This window comes from Pelophylax lessonae (assembly GCF_965119305.1).
Source record: "Pelophylax lessonae genome assembly, chromosome: 4".
NCBI classification, from domain to species: Eukaryota; Metazoa; Chordata; class Amphibia; order Anura; family Ranidae; genus Pelophylax; species Pelophylax lessonae.
Window position 1 is genome coordinate 396,054,431 of NC_138771.1, and position 24,064 is coordinate 396,078,494.

Consider the following 24,064-nt stretch of genomic DNA (forward strand, 5'->3'; position numbering starts at 1 on the left):
GGTTGGTAAATCAAAAGCGGGCTCCGCTGGCTCTGCAGACAAGTCCTCCTCTACCTGAAGGGGCGCCCTCACCCGTACATGGGGTGGGGGGACGTATTCGCTTTTTTCTGGACCCTTGGCCTTCCTTCATTGAAGAAAAATGGGTCCTCGAGTCGATTCGGTCTGGTCACAAGATCGAGTTTGTCTTTGCCTCCGGCAAAGGTTCTTTCCTTACAACCTGCTCCTGTCCCTGGATCGGCTACAGTGCCTTCTCGGGGCGGTTCAGGATTTGCTATCGCAAGCAGTCAATGTACCAGTTCCAGAGTCGGAAAGTTTTCAGGGGTTTTATTCAAACCTTTTTACTGTCCCCAGGAAGGAGGGCGAGGTCCATCCAATTTTGGACCACAAGGCCCTGAACCGCTTTGTGCGGGTTCAGAAATTAAAAATGGAGTCCAATCGCACGGTAGTGGCATCCCTTCATCAAGGGGATTTTCTGGCCTCTATCGATATCGAGGAAGCTTGACTTCATATTCCAATATATGTCGTGTATCAGCATTTTCTTCGCTTTGCCGTAGGCGAGGAGCATTATCAATTCATGGTGTTACCCTTTGATCACGCTTCAGCTCCTTGGGTGTTCACAAGTGTGCTGGCCTCGATGTTAGCCTTGCTGAGACAGAGGGGGATTGCGAAACTGGGGTACCTTGACGATCTCAGTCTGTCCTACAGGACGATTTGGACATCACTGTGCGAACTCTGTATTCTCAAAAATCAGCTCTGACTCCATCCAAAAATTAGACTACCTGGGCTTGACTCTGCATTCAGCCTTGGCTCGGGTGTTTCTTCCAGAAACGAAACTGCTGAAGTTGCAGCATGCGATTCGGATCCTGTTATCCAACTGCCGGTCATCTCTCAGGACCTGCATACAAGTGCTGGGTTTGATGGTCTCCACCTTCGAGGCTGTTTCCGTTTGCTCAGTTTCATACCAGACCTCTGCAAAGGGAGATTTTAGCCAAATGGTCCGGTTGTGTCGGAGTACGAGGGCATCTGCGGTGGCTCTGTTCCCCAGAGCTTCGGCAGGGAAAGTCCTTCCCCTGTACTGGACGGTGGTTTCCATGGACTGCAGCCTGTCTTGGTGGGGTGGTGTCTTGAGCATGCAATTGGCCCAGGGAGTTTGGTCACGGGAGGAGTCCAGTCTTCCGATCAATATCCTGGAAATTCAGGAGATCAGACTTTGCTTGTCCCAGTGGATGGATCATCTGCAGGGATGTCTGGTAAGGATTAAATCGGTTAACGCGACTGTTGTGGTATGTAAATCACCAAGGGGGCACCAGAAGTGCCTTCGTGGCTGCCATTCTAAGGTGGGCAGAGCGCTTTGTTACAGCTCTTTGCTGTGCGCATTCCAGGGGTGGAAAATTGGCAGGCGGACTACCTCAGTCGGTAGGCCCGACTGAGTCCGGGCAAATGGTCCCTTCACCCGGAGGGGTTTCAACAACTGTCTCTCTGGTGGGGGACCCCCGATGTGGACCGGTTTGCCTCTTTCCTCAACCGGAAGCTTCAGAGGTTTGTGGCAAGGTCTCGGGATTCTTTGGCAGACGCTCTGGTGGCCCCTTGGGGACAGTATCGTCGAATATATGCCTTTCCTCTACTACAGCTACTGCCAAAACTTCTGCACAGAAGGGATTCCAATCATTCTGGTGGCCCCAGACGGGCTTCGATGGTCTTGTTTTGCAGGCCTGGTAAGACTGGTAGCCGATGCCCATTAGTGACTCCCTTTTAGAGAAGAACTTTTGTCTCAATAACTTATCATCCATCCTGCTTTACGGTCGCTGGCTTTAACGGCTTGGCTATTGAAAGCCAGGTACTGAAGGACAGAGGGTTGTCGGATTCGGTAATTCCTACTCTGCTAAAAGGTAGGAAATCTACTTCTAGAAAGATTTATCATCGCGTTTGGAAGGCGTACAGTCGGGTCCATAAATATTGGCACATTGACACAATTCTTATCTTTTTGGCTCTATACACCACCACAATGGATTTGAAATGAAACAAACAAGATGTGCTTTAACTGCAGACTTTCAGCTTTAATTTGAGGGTATTTACATCCAAATCAGGTGAAAGGTGTAGGAATTACAACAGTTTGTATATGTGCCTCCCACTTTTTAAGGGACCAAAAGTAATGGGACAATTGTCTGCTCAGCTGTTCCATGGCCAGGTGTGTTATTCCCTCATTATCCCATTTACAAGGAGCAGATAAAAGGTCCAGAGTTCATTTTAAGTGTGCTATTTGCATTTGGAATCTGTTGCTGTCAACTCTCAATATGAGATCAAAAGCGCTGTCACTATCAGTGAAGCAAGCCATCATTAGGCTGAAAAAACAAAACAAACCCATCAGAGAGATAGCAAAAACATTAGGTGTGGCCAAATCAACTGTTTGGAAGATCCTTAAAAAGAAAGAACGCATCGGTGAGCTCAGCAACACCAAAAGACCCGGAAGACCACGGAAAACAACTGTGGTGGATAACCAAAGAATTCTTTCCCTGGTGAAGAAAACACCCTTCACAACAGTTAGCCAGATCAAGAACACTCTCCAGGAGGTAGGGGTATGTGTGTCAAAGTCAACAATCAAGAGAAGACTTCACCAGAGTGAATACTGAGGGTTCACCACAAGATGTAAACCATTGGTAAGCCTCAAAAACTGGAAGGCTAGATTAATTTGCCAAACATCTAAAGAAGCCTTCACAGTTTTGGAATAACATCCTATGGACAGATGAGACCAAGACCAACTTGTACCAGAGTGATGGGAAGAGAAGAGTATGGAGAAGAAAAGGAACTGCTCATGATCCAAAGCATACCACCTCATCAGTGAAGCATGGTGGTGGTAGTGTCATGGCGTGGGCATGTATGGCTGCCAATGGAACTGGTTCTCTTGTATTTATTGATATGACTGCTGACAAAGAATGAATTCTGAAGTGTTTCGGGCAATATTATCTGCTCATATTCAGCCAAATGCTTCAGAACTCATTGGACGGCGCTTCACAGTGCAGGTGGGCAATGACCCAAAGAATACTGTGAAAGCAACCAAAGAGTTTTTTTAAGGGAAAGAAGTGGAATGTTATGCAATGGCCAAGTCAATCACCTGACCTGAATCTGATTGAGCGTGCATTTCACTTGCTGAAGGCAAAACTGAAGGGAAAATGCCACAAGAACAAGCAGGAACTGAAGACAGTTGCATTAGATGCCTGGCAGAGCATCACCAGAGATGAAACCCAGTGTCTGATGTTTATGCGTGCCAGACTTCAGGCTGTAATTGACTGCAAAGGATTTGCAACCAAGTATTAAAAAGTGAAAGTTTGATTTATGATCTGTCCCATTACTTTTGGTCCCTTTTAAAAAGTGGGAGGCACATATAAAACTGTTGTAATTCCTACACCGTTTACCTGATTTGGATGTAAACACCCTCAAATTAAAGCTGAAAGTCTGCAGTTAAAGCACATCTTGTTTGTTTCATTTCAAATCCATTGTGTTGGTGTATAGAGCTAAAAGGGTTAGAATTGTGTCGATGATCCCATATTTATGGACCTGACTGTACATTGCTTGGTGTGAGTCTCGGGGGAGTTCCCCCCGTTCCTTTTTGTTGTCATGTCTGCTGGAGTTTTTACAAAGAGGTGTAGATCAGCGTTTGGCCCTGGGCACCATCCAGGGTCAGATTTCAGCTTTGGCAATTTTTTTCCAACACCCGTTGGCCACAAATTCCCTGGTTCAGACCTTCGTGCAGGGGTTTTGCCATCTGGCTCCTCCAGTAAAGTTAATCTGGTGCTGTTGGTTCTTCAAAAACCGTCTTTTGAAAATATTCATGAACTTCTTCTCCTGCTTACTCTGTCACAGGTGGGGACTTTGATAGCTATTACTTCTGCACGCAGCGTCTCAAAGCTGGCTGCATTATCCTATCGGTCACTTTACCTGATGGTTCATAGGGACAAATGGATACTTCATCCCTGTCAGTCATTCCTTCCTAAAGTAGTCTTGGGGTTCCACTTAAATGAAGACATTGCGTTACCTTTATTTTGTCCTAAGCCCAAACATCCAAAAGAAATTGCCTTGCATTCCCTGGATGTGGTTCGGGCAATCAGGGTGTACTTGGCGGCAAATGAGTCGATTCGCAAATCGGATTCCTTGTTTGTTCTTACGGATGGTTCTCGTAAGGGGCAGACTGCATCGGCTGCTACCATTTCCAGATGGATCAGGCAAACGGTGGAGCAGGCCTATTCTATCAAGGGTCAGGTTCCTCCATTCTCTGTTAACGCGCATTCTAGAAGGGCTTTTAGTGCCTTCTGTCAGGCGTCGGTGGCCCAGGTTTGCAAGGCAGCCACCTGGTCGTTGGTACACACATTCACGAAGGTTTACAGGGTGGATGTACTAGCATCTGTGGATGTTGTGCTTGGCCGCATAATTTTGCAACCTGCTGTTGCAGAGGCTCCTGCCTCTTGAGGGTGTATTTTTTTCCTGGTAGGTGAGCTCCAGTTGTTCCTGGTTGAGCTCCTGGTTGGCTAGGTTTAGCTTTTTGGAAAATGTGTTTTATTGCTATATTTTTTCCACTTATGTTGACACTGTTTTGGGACGTCCCAAAGGTCAAAGAAGATAACAAGCTGTGTCTGTCAATGAACGAAAGGGAAAACCTGGATTTTTGTCTTACCGTAAAATCCTTTTCTCTGATGTTCAATGACGGACACAGCACCCAGCACTCTTATGTATTCTCCTGACACTGCTTGTTACAAAACTTGAAGTCTTATAGCAGAAAGTGAGAGTATACCCCCTGGGACTGCCCTATAGGAGTAGTCAATTATTTTACGCCTAGTGTCCTACTCATAAGGAGAGCAGCAGAACCCAAGGGTCAAAAATAAAAGTAGCTGTGTCCGTCAATGAACATCATATAAAAGGATTTTTCGGTAAGAAAAAAATCCAGTTGTTTAGTTGCCGTAAAACTAATTATATTTTGGAACACTTAATAGCATTTAGAGTGAACCCTTGATATGTAGAATTATGGTTGTATATATTTATCAATCTTTTGATTTTTTTTTTTTTTTTTTTTTTATAATCACTTTCTTCTCCTGCCCAGGACTTTATGTCCCATGATTCATTGCTGCTCACACATTACATGTTCTCAGGCACTTACTGACATGTATGGATGGTGTACGGAGCTGTATGTGTGTATAGTGGCATGTATGAACAGTGTATTGAGCTATGTGTGCTGTACTGTATTTTCTGATATAGAAACAAATAATGCTTTCTGTATGCAGGCCAACTAATTGATTATAAAAAAAAAGTTGACCACTATATTCATAATTGATTATAATTGCCTAATACTTGTATTGCCATTTTAATTAGTTCTTGACATGCTTTGTTTTTCCAGTTGTTATTCAGTCCTCTGGTGGCCTAAGCAAGGATGATATTGAAAATATGGTGAAAAATGCAGAAAGGTATGCAGAGGAGGACAGAAGAAGAAAGGTTAGTGCTGAAGTTCATTATTCTTTGACATTTATGCACTCTGACTATTGCAATAATCTTTTGTCACATATTAGCATAATGGTTTGAGAGCAAATGTTCAGTAAAAAAAAAAAAAATACACTAAAGTTATAGGGCTCACTTGCAATATACACCAATCAGCCATAACATTATGTGGCTGGTCATAACACTATGACCACCCACCCACCATAACTGTCAGGGCTGAACTTTACTAGACCTCTGAATATATACTGTGGTATCTGGGACCAAGTCATCAGGAGCAGATCTTTCATGATCTGTAAGTTGTGAAGTAGGGCTTCCATGGATTGAACTAGTTTTACTAGCACATCCCACTGATGCTTAAATAGATTGAGATCTGGAGAATTTTGAGGCCAATTGAAAACCTCGAACTCATGTTTCTTAAACCATTTTTGAAAGCCTCATACCAGACCACTTTCTTCCATTGATCTATGATCCATTTCTGATGCTCATGAGTCCATTGTAGGCTTTTAGCTTGACACAGGTAAGCATGGCTCCCGCTGAATAGTCTGCACCTACGCAGCCCTAAATGAAACAAACTGTGATGTATGTTCTGATACTGTTCTATTGGAATCAGCATTATAGTTTTCAGCAATATGTGCTACAGTAGCTCTTCTATTGGATTGGACTACACGGGCCAACTTTCGCTCCCCATATGCATCAGTGAGCCTTGGCCACCTATGAGCCCTGTAACTGGTTCACATTTTTCCTTCCTTGGACTACTTTTAGTAGGTCCTGACCACTGCAGACTGGGAAAATCCCACAAAATCCCACAAGAATTTGCGAAAGAGTATTTAAACTAGGAAGGGGGGGCAAAAGAGTGAAAATACAAGAGTCCAATTGCCCCCCGAAACAATGCCAGAACAGGTCAGAAGCACAGAGGTTAAGAAATGATAAGCTCAGAGTCCTGTCTACAAATGCTCGCAGTTTAGGTAAAAAAATCAATGAACTTGGGTCAATAATGGAATCTGAGAATGTAGATTTAGTGGCTGTTACGGAGACATGGTTTAATGAAAGAAATGACTGGGACATAACCATACCAGGGTACTCTTTATACAGAAGAGACAGAGTAGGCAAGAAAGGAGGAGGAGTGGCCCTGTATGTGAAAGATAGCATTAAATCTAACCTAATACAAGTTGGTGAGGCCAACATAGAGTCAGTTTGGGTTACGTTGCAGTTTGCTAATCATGCAGTAACTCGTGTAGGTGTGATATATAGACCACCTGGTCAAGTTAAAGAACTAGATGATCTACTAGTTGAAGAAATAGCTAAAATGACAATGAAAGGAGAAGTTATCATTATGGGAGATTTCAATCTTCCAGATATAAACTGGAAAACCAAAATAGCAAGTTCTACCAGGAGTACAGATATTCTAAATTCCCTACTGGAGTTGTCTCTGCAACAAGTGGTTGAGGAGCCAACCCGGAGGGAGGCCATTTTGGATCTGGTATTCACAAATGGGGATTCGGTATATGATGTCATTGTAGGCGAAACCTTGGGATCTAGTGATCACCAGTCAGTGTGGTTTAATATAAGAACTGTGAAAGAGTCACACCACACAAAAACAAAAGTTTTAGATTTTAGAAAAACAGACTTTTCAAAAATGAAATTAGTCATAAATGAGTCCTTATCAGACTGGAACGGATTACATGGAGTCCAGGAGAAATGGGACTACTTAAAAGGTGCATTATTGAAGGCAACAGAAAATTGCATTAGACTTGTCAGTAAAAGCAAAAAAAGGAAGAGACCACTGTGGTACTCAGCAGAAGTGGCCCAAATCATTAAAAATAAAAAGCTAGCATTTTGTAATTATAAAAAAACCCAGAGCAATGAAGATAAGGAAATCTACAAGATTAGGCAGAAAGAGGCCAAGCAAGTTATAAGAACTTCTAAAGCGCAGGCAGAAGAAAAACTAGCTCAGTCTATGAAAAAGGGGGATAAGACATTCTTCAGATATATAAATGAAAAAAGGAAATTAAAACAAGGAATAACTAAATTAAAAACAAAGGACGGAAGTTATGTAGAAGAAAATAAAGGGCTAGCTGACTGCCTTAATGAATACTTCTGTTCAGTTTTTACAGAAGAAAAAGAAGGAGAAGGACCTCCACTTGAAAGGATGACTAATGAATCATTTGATGCATGTGTCTTTACAGAGGAAGACATTCTAAGATTGCTGTCTAAAGTGAAGACAAATAAGTCACAGGGTCCTGATGGGATACACCCAAGATTATTAAAAGAGCTTAGTGGTGAGCTGGCAAAACCATTAACAGATCTATTTAACCAATCATTAGTAACAGGAGTCGTCCCGGAAGACTGGAAATTGGCAAATGTCGTGCCCATTCACAAGAAAGGTAGTAGGGAGGAATCGAGCAACTATAGACCAGTGAGTCTGACATCAATAGTAGGCAAATTAATGGAAACCCTATTAAAGGATAGGATTGTGGAACATCTTAAATCCCATGGATTGCAAGATGAAAAACAACATGGGTTTACTTCAGGGAGATCATGTCAAACAAATCTTATAGATTTTTTTGACTGGGTGACTAAAATAATAGACGGTGGAGGTGCAGTAGACATTGCATATCTAGATTTTAGTAAGGCTTTTGACACTGTCCCACATAGAAGACTTATCAATAAACTGCAGTCATTGAGCATGGACTCCCATATTGTTGAGTGGATTAGGCAGTGGCTGAGTGACAGACAACAGAGGGTTGTAGTCAATGGAGAACATTCAGAACAAGGTCATGTTACCAGTGGGGTACCTCAGGGATCTGTACTGGGACCAATTTTGTTTAATATCTTCATAAGTGATATTGCAAAAGGCCTCGATGGTAAGGTTTGTCTTTTTGCTGATGACACAAAGATATGTAACAGGGTTGATGTTCCTGGAGGGAAACGCCAAATGGAAAAGGATTTAGGAAAACTAGAAGAATGGTCAGAACTCTTTGTACTTCAGTCACAACTGAAATTTAATGTGGATAAGTGCAAGATAATGCACCTGGGGCGTAAAAACCCAAGGGCAGAATATAGAATATTTGACACAGTCCTGACCTCAGTATCTGAGGAAAGGGATTTAGGAGTAATTATTTCAGAAGACTTAAAGGTGGGAAGACAATGTAATAGAGCAGCACGAAATGCCAGCAGAATGCTTGGATGTATAGGGAGAGGTATAAGCAGTAGAAAGAGAGAAGTGCTTATGCCGCTGTACAGAACACTGGTGAGACCTCACTTGGAGTATTGTGCGCAGTACTGGAGGCCATATCTCCAGAAGGATATAGATACTCTAGAGAGAGTTCAGAGAAGAGCTACTAAACTAGTACATGGATTGCAGGAAAAAACTTACCAGGAAAGGATAAAGGACCTTAACATGTATAGCTTGGAAGAAAGAAGAGACAGAGGGGATATGATAGAAACATTTAAATACATAAAGGGAATCAACTCGGTAAAGGAGGAGAGCATATTTAAAAGAAGAAAAACTACCACAAGAGGACACAGTTTTAAATTAGAGGGGCAAAGGTTTAAAAGTAATATGAGGAAGTATTACTTTACTGAGAGAGTAGTGGATGCATGGAATAACCTTCCTGCAGAAGTGGTAGCTGCAAATACAGTGAAGGAGTTTAAGCATGCATGGGATAGGCATAAGGCTATCCTTCATACAAGATAGGGCCAGGGACTATTCATAGGATTCAGATATATTGGGCAGACTAGATGGGCCAAATGGTTCTTATCTGCCGACACATTCTATGTTTAAGAGCTGCAGTTTTGGAGGTATTATGACCCAGTTTGTCTTAGAGCTGCACGATTCTGGCTAAAATGAGAATCACAATTTTTTTGCTTAGAATGAAGATCACGATTCTCTCACGATTCTCCGTGCAACATCATCTTTTACATTATATAAAAAAAACAATTGGGCTAATGTGTATTTTTTCCCCAAAAAACTGCGTTTGAAAGACTTCTGCACAAATACCGTGTGACATAAAAGATTGCAATGATCGCCATTTTCTAAGTAATTTTCTAGTAATTTTCTAGCAAAAAATACTTTAAGAGGTTAAACTACTCTCCCTTACAGCCGGAAGTTCATTCCTTTGATCTAAAGAACTAAAAGATACATTGTAAAGCATTTTGTTTATACTTATCTAGCAGCTTTAACAATGTTGATAAACATTTGCCAAAGACTTTTTTTTTTTTTTTTTTTTTACAGCTGCGAGTGAGCCGAAAACGGCTCAGTAAGAATCAAGGACATGCAGTTTAAGATCGTCAGGGGGGTGAATCGAGATCGCGATTTTTTAACGATTAATTGTGCAGCTCTAGTTTGTCTAGCGTTACAATTTGGCTCTCGTTAAATCCTTACACATGCCCATTTCTCTTTCGTCCTCTGATAATCGCCGCCCGATGGTATTAGCCTTCACTAATGGCTAATGGCTCACTCTGCAGGAGCAGGCTAGGCAGATAATTCATTAACAGGTTAATACAAAAAAACTTTTGTACTTCAGCACGCCACTAGGGGGCCATCCCTCAGCCATTACCAGAACCTCATCTGATATTATCTCAGTTTGAAGCTGCCTAGCATCAGGAGTAGAGCAAGGTCTTCCCTGCTGAGACCTAGAGTCTCAGTTTTCTTTATATTTGTTTCCGAAATTATTTGTTTTTTTCTTTACACAATAGATTTTATTTTCTCTCACTAGTTAGTCAGGGATTCCTTTCCTGGAGGACTACAAGTGACCGCAGAGCTGGGCCTCGGACTGGATATCCTAGATCCTTGTGCTAAATGAATAAAGTGTCAGCGCTGCTCAAATGTATTGTGTACCCATATAATAAATTATTGTGCTAAATTACAAAATACAATATCACGTGCAATAAATAACTATCATTCAATTATATAACCTAATTATAGTCTAAAAATCAATAGTCCATAAACAATCTCGTAAATCAAGTGTTCAGCGCTTCTTCCTTTTCATACAGAAAGTGCTTTGTGCTCAAATTCTTCTTCACAATAGGTGCATAAAGTAGGTTAGTGAGGGTGCGCTGATAGTATAGAGTTAAAGCCGCTACCTGTATTCAGTGCCTGAATATGTGTAAATATATTATTGAAAAGAAAGGTGCGCTAAAACAAATGCAAATATCCAAATTATGCAATAACAACAATAGGATAAAAGTAGGATGAAGGTGAGTGGGGATGTGCAAAAAAAAGTCCAATTTCTCTTTAAGTGTCCATGATTAATCAAACAAATGAGTGCTCAACGACAAAGAAAATATCTTCGACTTCAGTGCAATAACGCCCACCACCAGGTTAAATTCCTCCTTACCAGACGGAAAATAAGGTGTGCACGATTTAACAAAAAGATTTCACTGCAAACGTGGATTTGTCACACTCCGCGTGAACCACCCAAAATGGTCTCTTACCAGATAAAGTGATAAAAAACGCAGAATAGCGGATTCAAAAATCCCCTTCCACTGTGTATGTGCTACACTGGGTGCCTGGTGTGGCTACACTGCTGACTGGTACCTTTTCAGTCAGCCACTGGAAAGCAATCTGGTTCCGAGTATTCCACCAATGGTTCCTCCACTTTAAACCTGAACCCGGGAGGTAATGGCCTAAGGGGCAATACCCTCCAATGGCGGGGTGCAGGAAATAAAGGTCGCAATAGTGTGATAACTTCTAAACCAGTTTAATGTGAACAAAGAGTTACACTTACAATTATGCAGTTCAAAATCGGCTTGTTGAAAACGTAGGGCAGAATTTCTTTATGGATGGGCTCGGGTCCGGCTGCAGCACGGACTCCGAGCGGTCGTACGTGACGGTAACGCCTCCTATCTGACGCGTTTCTTCCTATTGGACATCGACATCAAATCTCTATAGTGAAGTACCCTAAGACTTTGCTTTATTATTAAAATAAATTACACTTACAAACAGAAGAAATATAAACGCCTTGTACTGTTTCCCTGGAGGTGGACGCAGCTTCCGCGCTCCAACCAGCACAGGACTTGCCACTATGGCTAACAGAGGGTGAAATCAGGGAAAGGCTGGATAAACTTAACACAAACAAATCACCAGGCCCGGGTGGCGTACATCCGAGAGTACTCAAGGAATTCAGGTTATATCCAGACCACTGTTCCTGATCTTTGCTGACAGTATTAGGACAGGAGATGTACCTGGGGAGTGGAGGAAAACAAACGTGATTCCGATATTCAAAAAGGGTCAGAGGCATATACCGGGAAATTATAGGCCTGTCAGCCTGACATCAGTAGTATGTAAACTTCTGGAGGGGATGATAAGGGACTATATCGTAGAGTTTGCTAAAGACAACAGCATCATCAGCAGTAACCAGCACGGGTTTACAAATGGGCGTTCTTGTCAAACCAATCTCCTAACATTCTACGAGGAGGTGAGCTGTGAGCTAGATAGGGGCAGACCAGTGGATGTGGTGTACTTAGATTTCGCTAAGGCGTTTGATACAGTTCCCCATAAGCGCTTAATTTATAAAATAAGGTCTGCAGGTATCGACAGCAGGGTTTGCTCTTGGATATGGAACTGGCTAAAAGGGCGTGTCCAAAGGGTGGTAATAAACAGCGCATACTCGGAGTGGTCTGAGGTAGTAAGCGGGGTCCCCCAAGGCTCAGTCCTGGCACCAACCTTGTTCAATTTATTCATAAACAGCATTGAGGACGGGATCAGTAGTTCGATATCAGTTTTTGCAGATGACACAAAATTGGGCAGGGCAAAAACTGCACAGCATGAAGCAGATATCCTACAGGATGACCTGGACAAAATAATGGAGTGGGCAACGACTTGGCAAATGAGGTTTAACGTGGAGAAGTGTAAGGTTTTGCACTTGGGGATTAGAAAAATAAAAGCACAATACACATTAGGAGGGGAACCCTTGGGGGAATCAAAAATGGAAAAAGATCTGGGAGTCTTGGTTGATGATAGACTAGGCAACAGCATGCAATGTCAAGCGGCAGCTACCAAGGCCAGCAGAATATTAGGATGCATTACACATAACCCCCCTTTTTTTAAATTAATTTTTATAAATAATTTTTTTAAATCAATTTTTTAATAAAAAATCTTTTCTCAATAAACCTTTTAAAACCATTTTAAAACTCTGGTTTAATGGATATTCCCCGTTTTTTAACTTGAATTTAACCTAATTTAATATATGACAAGCTGCTATAAGGAAGAGATGTCAGTTTTTATACAGAGTTTTTAAAAAAGGAATTTTATATATAAAAAGGAACTCATTTTTTCTTATAATAAAGTTTTTTTGCATTTTTTACACAATTTTTGGTTTACACTATGATCGGTACGAGCTGTCCCGAAATGATGAACAAGTTAGCTGTCTCTCCATTCCTTTCCTCAATCGAACGGGCATTGCAGAGAGGCATAACATGGCCTCTGTCCGGCTTCCGGTTGAGAGCACCAATATGGCGGCAGGGGAGGCCGTACGGTTGCTAGGAGATGACACAGCTACTTATGGCCGGGAGTCCGATAGGTTGACGCCGCTCCAGCAGACGTCCTCTGACGAAACGCGTAGGGTGGAGTCATACGTCATTGCGTCACTTCTGGTAGTCGGAGCCAGGGCCATGGAACGTGGAAGCTTCCTGGTTTTCTCTTACACAGATCGTGGACAGCCTAACCGTGAGTTACTACTTCCGCTTCTTCCCTGTAAAGCCATTGTATTGCACCAAGAGGTCTTCCTTCTCTCTCCTTTTGTCTCTGAGGAACTAAGAGAGGAAGATATCGGAGAGACCCTGAAAACAGCATATTTGAATATACTGCCAGCAGGTTGTATAAGATGGGCGACATCTAGTGGACACACTGGTGTTTGCAGCCATAAGAATTTTCGCATTTGGTTTTTTCACCTGCTTTCACTTAATAATTTTTTCTGGTGGAATTTTATATTATTTTTTTTCACCAAGAGGATTTCTATTTTCTATAATCTTTTTTTGATTCTTTCACTGGTATCACCGCACTGTAAGATATTCAGTATTTCTACTATAATAAAATTCACTTTTATTTATTTAATTCGATTCATTTGCACCAGCATATGCTCACTTGATTATTGCACGTTGTGTGGGATACAATTGGTCACAGTGCTGACCATAAACACGAGTGCACCTTATATTTACATTTATTTATTTATATATTTATATTTTCTATTTACATCACAACTTTATTTATTTGCACACTTGGCACTTTATCACCAATAAGGTAGCGCCGTTTCAATCCTTTGCACATATTTCATAAAGAAAGGGATGTATTCCAGAGATAAGACTATAATCCTTCCACTTTATAAAACTCTGGTCCGACCGCATCTGGAGTATTCTGTCCAGTTCTGATCGCAGGACCTCAGGAGGGATGTGTTGGAGCTGGAGAGAGTCCAGAGAAGGGCAACTAAACTAATTAGGGGATTGGAGGACCTTAATTATGAAGAGCGTCTGCAATCGCTTGATTTATTCTCCCTGGAGAAGAGACGCCTGAGGGGGGACATGATAGCAAATTTTAAATATCTCAAGGGGGATCTCAGCTTAGAAAAAAAGCTGTTCAGTCGAAGGGATTGCATGAGGACTCGGGGGCATACAATGCGATTAGAGGAGAAGCGTTTTAACCTCAGGCAACGTGGGGGGTTCTTTACTGTTAGGGCTACAAGATTGTGGAATTGTCTACCACAAGAGGTGGTTTCTGCGGGTAGTATGGTGGCTTTCAAAAGACTATTAGACGTACATCTCAAGGAGCAGAACATTCAGGGGTATGTGAGATGATTACAGCAACACACACCTACACAGGTTGAACTGGATGGACTGTTGTCTTTATTCAACCTCACCTACTATGTAACTATGTATGTAACCACTGGAAATGACGTTGTGCGTGCGGGCAACGGCTTGACGCGTTTCGATTCTCCAATCGGATCGTTTTCAAAAGCTTTTGCGCCATCCGCACCTACGGCCTATAAAAAGCCCTGAACTCTGCCCAATTGTACTCTCGTTGGACACAGGACAACCTCAGAAATGCCGGAAATCAATCGGTCGCCATATGACTACACCTCTTCGCTAACATAATATCATATACATATAATATATTATAACGAACTTCATACTATTTCTCACACCATTACAATACATTTCTAAATCATGTGTTGATAATATGATTTCAGAGGCAGTCTTTACTATTAAATATATAGCGATAACCAGAAATGACCCAGACTCCATCTTAGTACTCAAATATATGTTATGAAAACCGGAAGTTCCCCCGGACTCCATGTTGGTACTCATATGTTTCTGTGTATATTACTCTCTTTCTTACACTATTAAGTGAAAAATTAATATACTAATTAGAGGCAATTTATATTACCATGTGTATTTATAAAGGCAATTTGTATTACCATGTGCGTTATGACCAGAAATATTATGGCGTTCTTCTTGATCTCTGATAGGATACTTATAATTGCTATTGGATATTAGATGTTAAAGGTAAGTATTAAAAAGGAGAATATTATACATATCCTTCCCTATTATAATATGTGGAAAATTATAACATTCTCTGTTTATATGATTACTGGGAATATATCAACCAAATAAATACAAGTGATGTATATAAATAAATATTATTAAATATTGAATATTCAATATTAACCCCCTATGTACATGCATAAATATATCTAGCATAATAATTACATAATATAATATTATTTGTGAGCAAAGGAGTATTAAAACCTAATTTAATTTCTCTCTTCGCCTTCCAGGACGGCCCAAACATGAGAGATGATAGGCTCCTCCCCACAGGAAACACATTCAATTAACAGTTGTTAAAAGGCCCCACCCTTCCCTCTGTCCTTTAGTTTAGATTGTGTTTCTTCCTACAGCGGAACGTTTGTTGTTTTCACTTGACCTGCAGACTTTTGTAGTCCTATGGTACCCCTGTGAGCCAGGTTCAGCAAAGCCGTTGAGAGTAGAGCTCTACCTGCCACCCCTCCCGGGTTTCTCACAGGTCGCCCCCATGCCTACAAACCGTCGGTCACCTGGGTGCCCCTCTAGGCTTGTCTCCGGCGCCAGTAGCTCTCCTCCACAGAAGGTTTTTTGTAAGCCGCCGGGCGGGCGCCTCAAGCCGCTTCTTTGAAACCGCAACTTCCAGGATGCAGCAGCGGAGGACAAAGTGTGGAGGAGACGCCGGATCCGCTTACTAGCGGGAAAGCAGACTCTCAGGCTATAAGAGCCCGGACAGCTGAATGGGAAATGATGCCCTCCACAACTACCCTCCGGAGAAGGAGGTGGAAGGCCGGTCCAGTCGCAGCCAAACCCATGGTTTTGAACTGGGTAAAAGTGCTGGAATATATCCTTGCATGTTATTAAAGACTGCTGGGGCTGAGTCCCGTTTCCCGGACCTCAGTCGGACTGACTTGGTGTCCTTTCTATGGTCCATGTATAATAAAAGAAAAGAGGGGGAAGGCAACCCACCTCATGTGATGCATCCGGACAGCTGAAAGCAAGGACGCCTACCGCAACCCACATCATGTGAGAGAGGGGGAGGTCGGTTTAGGTGGCTGCAGGTAAGCCCAGTCGGAACCAGGTAAGTGCTGTGTTTCCTTGACTGTTTGGGACTAATACCAGCATTAAGCAATCTTGGTAAGTGCCCATATGTTCCCTCAGCGGGACCTGTAGCCAAAAATATTTACTGTGAACAGGAAGAGTGATCTGGTAGTGGTTTCCTCTTCTCCTGTGAATTCCCCAGATGGGATATTAAGCTAGAGCCATGCTCCCCGTGGGGGAGCATGTAGCCGGCTTACTATGAGCAGGAAGAGCGACCTGGAGGTGGTCTCCGCTTCCCCTGCGAAATCCCCAGATGGGATATTAAGCTAGAGCCATGCTCCCCGTGGGGGAGCATGTAGCCGGCTTACTATGAGCAGGAAGAACGACCTTGTGGTGGTCTCCTCTTCCCCTGCGAAATCCCCAGATGGGATATTAAGCTAGAGCCATGCTCCCCGTGGGGCGCATGTAGCCGGCTTACTATGAGCAGGAAGAACGACCTGGTGGTGGTCTCCTCTTCCCTTGCGAAATCCCCAGATGGGATATTAAGCTGGCTGATGAGGAGGCCTTAGGCTTAATATAAGAGTCCTCACAAAGGATAGAAAAGCCATGCTTCCCTCGGGAGCATGTAGTCTGCTTACTATGAGCAAGAAGTAAGATTTTACCATCCTTGGGTGGTAACCCTAAGAATGCAAGATAAATGGAATTTCACGGATTAGATGTGAGGAGCCGCCTCCTCAATTATGGAGGACCAGGGGATTTGGGAGATTCAATCATCCGATGATCCTCTATCCTGGACCAATAGGACTGCGGGCCTAAAAGCTTTTAGTCCCTGGGTGGTTTGGATAAGCCATTAACATGGCTTATGAAGTTTCAGGTGCTCCAGCATTAGCATGCTAAAAGCACACTCGACAAGAAGCCCTAAAAACATCCTGGGCCGAAAAAGCTGGAGCATCTGGAGAACAGATCCGCAATACGGCCACCTTGTCCAGACATAGCACGGCTCTGAAGAATTACCGTGTAGAAGTACTGTCTCAACTAGACCTAGCCTTTGGCCAGAAGGTCTTATAGGCAGTAGGCCGATGGGTAATCTAGTATCCTCTCATGTTTGGGCCGTCCTGGAAGGCGAAGAGAGAAAACTTACCCTTAGTTTACCGGTAACGGCTTTTCTACTGAGCCTTCCAGGACGGCCAGCCTACCCGCCCTGTTAAAAGGGTGCAAGTAAGAGTAAACTTAGGTGGTAAGTACCTATAGAATGTTTGGAACACTTCCCTCGAAAATGGTTGTGGAAGATACTTTTTTACAACTGAGGGAAGGGTGGGGCCTTTTAACAACTGTTGATTGTTTCCTGTGGGGAGGAACCTATCATCTCTCATGTTTGGGCCGTCCTGGAAGGCTCAGTAGAAAAGCCGTTACCGATAAACTAACGGTAAGTTTTTAAAACTATAAATATCTATTAAAAATTATTTATAAAACAATTAATGTCTGATTCCACATTCAACCCTGCCGGCCGGAGTCATGCATTTGAGCTGGTGAATCCACCTAGTCTCATTTTGCGAAATTGCCTTTTTCATGTTGGTACCTCTCCAATGTGCATTTATTTTGTCTATTCCGCAAAAATATAATCTGGTTGGATCCCTATTATGGTATAGTCTGAAGTGGTTGGATAAGCTGTGACTGTGAAAACCTTTCTTAATGTTTGTGTTCCCTCAGACGCACTTTAAGTTGCCTTGTTGTGCATCCAACATACTGGTATCCGCAGTCACATTCTAATAAGTATGTCACATGGGTGCTACAACATGTGATGAACTCTTTAATCTCGTATTGTAATTTTGTACTGTTAGATGTAAACTGAGTAATTTTTTTCTTTTATCTTTCTTACATGTAGTGCATGCCATGCCTCTACCACATTTAAAGAATCCGGTTTGATCCAGAAATGTGACTGTTTTCATTGCAGGGTTAGTAATACTTTTCACTACTTTGTCTTTTAAAATTGGTGGACGTCTGTATATAAATTTAGGTTTTTTTGGTAAAATCTTTTTAAAAACTGGATCTCTTAAAAGAATCGGCCAATGTGTTTTAACAATTTTTTCAAGCTGGCGGTATTGATAGTAGAACTCTGTACAGAAAGCAATATCATATGGTTGGTGTGTTTGTTTTCTTTTTCAAGAGGCTTTCTCTATCTGTATCTTTGATTTCTTCTTGGATTTTATGTAGCTGCGATCTTTTGTAACCCTTTTCTTCAAATCTATCGATCAATAAATTAGATTGTTCCTCAAAATCCGAATTGCGGTTTAAAAAAAAAAAATCAACACAGAGGAAATATTTTCCCCAAAATGCCATTAACACTGATGTTGATTATAATCTTAAACAATTAAAAAATACCCTGGATAAACAGGTTAGATCCTGGTGGGATATCACCACTTTAGAGCAATACATCAAAGAAGGGATTACCCCTAAGGAGGCTACGCTGGGATGTAGCCCCAAATGATGGACTAGAGAGCAAAGAGCTTAATGATAGCTGGTATCATTTTTTTAACACCAGTGAACAAAAGCTTTTAAACCTGTTTATATCCAGAAGGAGAACCAAACTTCAAACTCTAGAGAGCAAAATCCAAAGTCTAAAAGAAATTTTGGATCCTCATTTAGAGATTAATGGATACAAAGATAAAATGAAAAGTATTCAAGAATATATTGTCAAACTAGACAGGGATACACAGAAAGAGAAAATAAAAAAGTTCCACAGAGATTGTGGAGACTATAAACAAGGGAACATATATAAGTGTCAAGAGACCATTAGTGTAGAAAATATGGAATCTAGAGATTTCTCAATAGAAAGAGAAATGGTACCTAATAATTATATTTACCCGCCGGAAACACCCAGGCACAAGGAATGTTATAATAATCCCCAATCTCAAGGAAATAGAAATGAGTTTGATAGTCCCTTTACACCATAATACAATATAACAATTAACAACCGATTTCATCCCATCCGGCCTCCTAGCCCATCCCCTAGACCTAGAGAACCTCCGCAGTACTACCATAACTCATATGAATATGATCAGCACAATAACCACCCACATAGAGGGGTTTTTTTGGAGAGAGGGTATGGAACACCCCCTTGGAGAGGCAACAGGGGAAGAGGCAAGCAATGGAGAGGATACAGAGGAAGAGGCAACCATTGGGGTCCCCCGAGAGGACAAACACACTATTGGAGGCCGAGGGGACATCAAAGAGGACATCCGGCACCACCTCCCACTCCAAGAGAAGAAAGAAGAGAAGATGCGGAGGAGGCCAGGGGAAAAAGAAAAAGAGAAACCTAGGGCAAGGCATTTTTAACTTGAGCAAAACTGTTTTTACTGATGAAGAGTTGAACATTTTAGACATAGGATTGAAATATGCACCCCCTAAAAGATTGGACAAATTTAAAACTTTTATTGACTTGCATAAATTTGTGAGAACACTTAATGTCAAAAAAACACTTTGAGAACAAATCTAGCATTAATGAAGAGCAAGAGGAAACTTTTTTATACACCGTGGACTTAGGAATAAGTCAACATTCAACCCTAAAAACAATGGCAATCAATGCCTGGACGTATTTAAAATGATGGTGGAACAGGATCTTGAATCATTAGACATTCATCTAATATGAGGCAGTAGTAAGATCAAACAAAGCATTAGAGAACTTGAAAAGAAAAAGGATATCGTTATCAGACCTGCTGATAAAGGGGGAGGAATTGTAGTTATGGACACTGAAGACTACATGAATGAATTAAACAGACTAGTTGAAGATAAGAATACATACGCAAAGTTGAAAAGGAACCCAATCAATAAATTAAAAGCAATGCTATTAAAAAAGATCAAGGAAGCACAAAAACAGGTTATCCTAAACAAAAAAGAGGGGAGATACCTTGTACCAGAGGCACCAAAAATGTCTATAATATATCAAAACCCGAATATACATAAAAGGTTGATAAATCCACCAGGAAGACCCATTATTAATGGGGTGGATTCTCTTTATTCCAGAGTATGAGAATATGTTGACCATTATCTACAACCTTTGGTGCAAAAATTCCCTGCATACCTTAACCACTTAAGCCCCGGAGGATTTGGCTGCTAAACGACCAGGGGGTATTTTGCGATTCGGCAATGCGTGACTTTAACGGACAATTGCGCGGTCGTGCGAAGCTGTACCTAAACGAATTTGACGTCCTTTTTTTCCCACAAACAGAGCTTTCTTTTGGTGGCATTTGATCACCTGTGCGCTTTTTACTTTTTGCGCTATAAACAAAAAAGCGTAAATTTTGCAAAAATAACTATTTTTTTCACATTTTTTTTATATGAAATTCCCCAAAAAAAAATTTAAAAATCAAAAACATTTTCGGCCAATTTGTTTTATCCTACCTATGTTTGGTAAAAAAAATCGCAAAAAGCGTATTTTTATTGGTTTACGCAAAAGTTATCGCGTTTACTAACAAAGGGAAAGATTTTTGTCATTTTTGTTGTTTTTTTTTTTTTAACGCGTAATGGCGGCGATCTGCGATTTTTTTTTTCTTTTTTTTTTTTTTTTTTGCGGTACTGCGACATTGTGGCGGACAGATCGGACCCTTGACTGACATTTTTGACACTTTTGGGGTTACCAGTGACATTTCTACAGTAATCAGTGCTCTACATATGCACTGTTACTGTAAAAATACACTGGTAGTGAAGGGGTTAACTTTATTTGGGAGGGAGGGGCTGTGTGTGTCCCTAGGGGCGTGCTTTCTACTGTGATTGGCTGTGGCTTGAGCTGTAAGGACACTGATCAACGGTTCTACATAGTAGATCCGTCTGATCAGTGTTTTTACACCGAGGAGAATGACAGGTGGCTTGTTTACACAAGCCGCCTGACTTTCTCCCTCTCCCCCGATGATCGCTGCGTGACCGGCAGACATCGGGTCCGCCAGTTACACGCGTGGGGGGGTCCGTGACCGCGCGGGAACGCGCTCGCTCCCCAGACCCTCCCAGGCTAGTGATGTTAATTAACGTCACTCTGCCTGGCCGGGGCTGACCGCCGCAGTAAATTTACTTGCGGTGGTCGGCAAGCGGTTAAGGATAGTACAGAATTGATACATTTTATGAAGGATATACAAGTCACAAATTATACTATTTTAGCTAGCATCGACGTTGACTCTTTATATACCAATATTAAACAGACAGATGCGAGTAATGCAGTGGAATGGGCCTTAAATAAAGATATAAAATACCTCGACAACAGATTGCATTTTTACTAGATATTTTAAACCCAGCTATTAACAATAATTATTTTTGACATAACAAGCAGTTTTTTAACTAAATTAGAGGAGTTGCGATGGGAGCTAAATATGCTCCCACAGTTGCCAATATTTTTATGAGTAAATGGTAGCATGAATATATATTTCATGCATGACATCCCTGCCTTATAGCATACCGGCGATATATAGATGATATCTTTATCGTCTGGGAAGGCACAGAAAATGCACTCATAGAAGGGATGAATCATAACATCTACAATATATCGTTTACAGCAAACTGCAGTAAGGAAGAGATTAACTATTTGGGCCTGACTATTTATTTTTAAAAATGACAATTATTTATTTACAAAAACATATTTTCTCTTACGTCCTCCGACAGTCGCCGCCCACTCATACAGTCTTCACCAATGGGGTATTGACTTCCTCTCCTTAGGAGTAGCTAGGCAAAAGACTTATTAAAACAAAAGCATTTACATAGACACACCCATGGGGGCTGTCCCACTAGTCCAATACCCCCCTGCAATAGCCATCCCAACTCAGTTTGTCTTCTGCCTAGTTCAGGAGTAGATGGGCTTCCCTGTGCTGGGGCTACAGTCTCAGCCTCCTTCTGTTTTATGATTTTATTTTCTAAAAATGTCATTTTTTTCTTTGCATTACTAGCTGTTTATTTTGTCAGCTTTTAGTTAGTCGGATCTTCGGATGAAGACGTCGTTTGCAGAGCTGGGAATCGGACTGATCGTCCTGGTTCTCCAGGACAGAGGGTCAGATGGAATCCCAGCCTGCCATCAAGCGTTTAGCAGGCTATGTGTTTGCCCTGGCCTCGCAAACGACCCATCCCTGTCCTCATGGAAGCAGCCTGTGAGGTGGCTACCTCACCAGACACATCCACGGTTCGTCCGTGCACTGCTAGTGTCCTGCGTTTTTGGCTGGCGGCACTCCCCTGCCATCTGAGGGTGGGCGGTTTTCCGTTTGATATGAGGCACCCCACGCCATCGCATACAGGTAAGTACACTCTGTGTGGGGCCTTTGTCTGGGGTCGGCAGTCCTGTGTGTCTGTGGTGTCCCCTTTGTCTGTGCGTTTTGGGCTCCCTGATCCCGGTCCCTGCGGGGGTGTTTTTCTCTCACAGCCAGCGCTGTGTGGGGTTTTGGGGGATCCCTCTCCTGTGTCACTTGGGTGCTTGGAGCTGCAGACACGTGCGGCGACCGCTGCGGGGTTAAAAACCGCCGATCCGCCATTTTTGGTGTGGGCAGCATGTCTGGCTTCACTATGGGCACTTATACAGCATTGTATGTAGTGTATTTTGGCCCCTTGCTGCGCCATCTTGTGTGTGGCAAACGATCGTTCCGAGCACATGTCAGCTGCCATTTTGCCGAAGCCTCCCATTACTTTACATAGGCATCCATGTTTCCTTAGCCTGCAGCCTCAGTTTAGTCTCTGCGGTGACATCACTTCCTTCCTTTCACTAAGGAGCGACCAACGGCAGTGGTAACACACTTGTGGGGCTCTGTTCTGCTGTTCTTCTTTTCCTCCCTTGTGAAATCTTCCTGGCTTTCAGTTTGTTCCTGCGGGGGGTCTGTGTTCCACAGTCATTGTAGCGGTGTGCTGCGGGGTCCGCGGCATGCTTAACGGGCCAGTACCTTTAAAAAAAAAAACAACTTTTTTTGCAATGGAATCCCAGGACAGCATATTCCCTCCAGCCTTGGTGGGGGATTCTAGTTCCTCTGAATCCTCTACCCTGACTAATTTGGCTGCTGTAGTGGTGACTATGGTGTCCAAAATGGATGTGCTGATCACTGAACGTGCTGCTAAAAAAAGGCCTAGGTTTTCTTTTTCTTCTGATTCTGAATGTGACATGGTTGCTGTAGGTAGCCTGCCCCTTTCAGGGTCTCGCTCTTCTCAGGACCCACAAGAGTCTGAGGGGGAAGCGGAGGTTACAGGGGTGGATGATTCCCCCCCTGGGACCCCCGATGAACACGCAGCTATGGACGCGCTGATTTCTGCCATTAAAGAAACACTACATTTAGAGGATGAGCCCAATCCTCCGGGCATTGTGTCCTCTTTTGGTACACACAGGACCCGCAAGACGGCGCTGGGTTTTCCTTGCCCCGCTGAGTTTCATCACATTGTGAATGAGCAATGGTGCAATTTGAAACGCACCTTCATGGTGCCAAAAAGGTTTCAACTTCTCTACCTATCTGCCTCTACTACGGTTACACGCTGGTGTGTGGCTCCTCAAGTGGATAACACTGTAGCCAGACTGAACAAGGTTACTCTGGTTCCCACCGAAGATTCTCTGGTATTTAGGGATCCTACGGATAGGAGGCTGGAATCTCTTGCCCGCCATACCTACGTGGTGGCGGGTTCCATGCTGAAACCTATTTTTGCCTCTGTCATGGCGGCCTGGCGGATTGGACCAAAGTGCTGAGACGCACTCTCGTTGCTGATTCTGCCCCCCCCCCCCCCCACTACAGTGGAGATGGTGGACCAGATTTATCAAGGGGTCATTTATTTGTGCGATGCGGCCTTGAATGAGGCCCCATTAGTTGTGCGCCTGTCCAGTGTCGCGGTGCTTAGCCGTCGACTGATAAGGTTGAAAAGCTGGTCGGCTGTCCAGAAAGACGGTGGCGGATATTCCCTATGCGGGGGGTCTCGCCTTTTTGGAGACTCCCTGGATGAATTGGGTAAAGGAGTCACTGGGGGCAAGAGCACTCTGCTGCCCCGGAATCCTAAGGGCAAGTTTTTCCGCGGCAAG

At 42.7% G+C, this 24,064-nt stretch overlaps 1 protein-coding gene across 1 annotated transcript in view; it reads left to right on the top strand.

Annotated features, from left to right (window-relative positions):
* Positions 1-24,064, top strand: part of HSPA9 (heat shock protein family A (Hsp70) member 9) — a gene marked incomplete at its 3' end in the record, with an annotated part of 663,406 nt that overhangs the window by 557,767 nt on the left and 81,575 nt on the right. Inside the window, exon 14 of the mRNA XM_082253601.1 lies at positions 5,387-5,481. Within this exon, the coding sequence (XP_082109727.1) occupies positions 5,387-5,481 (95 nt within the window). The remainder of the gene's footprint in view (positions 1-5,386; positions 5,482-24,064) is intronic.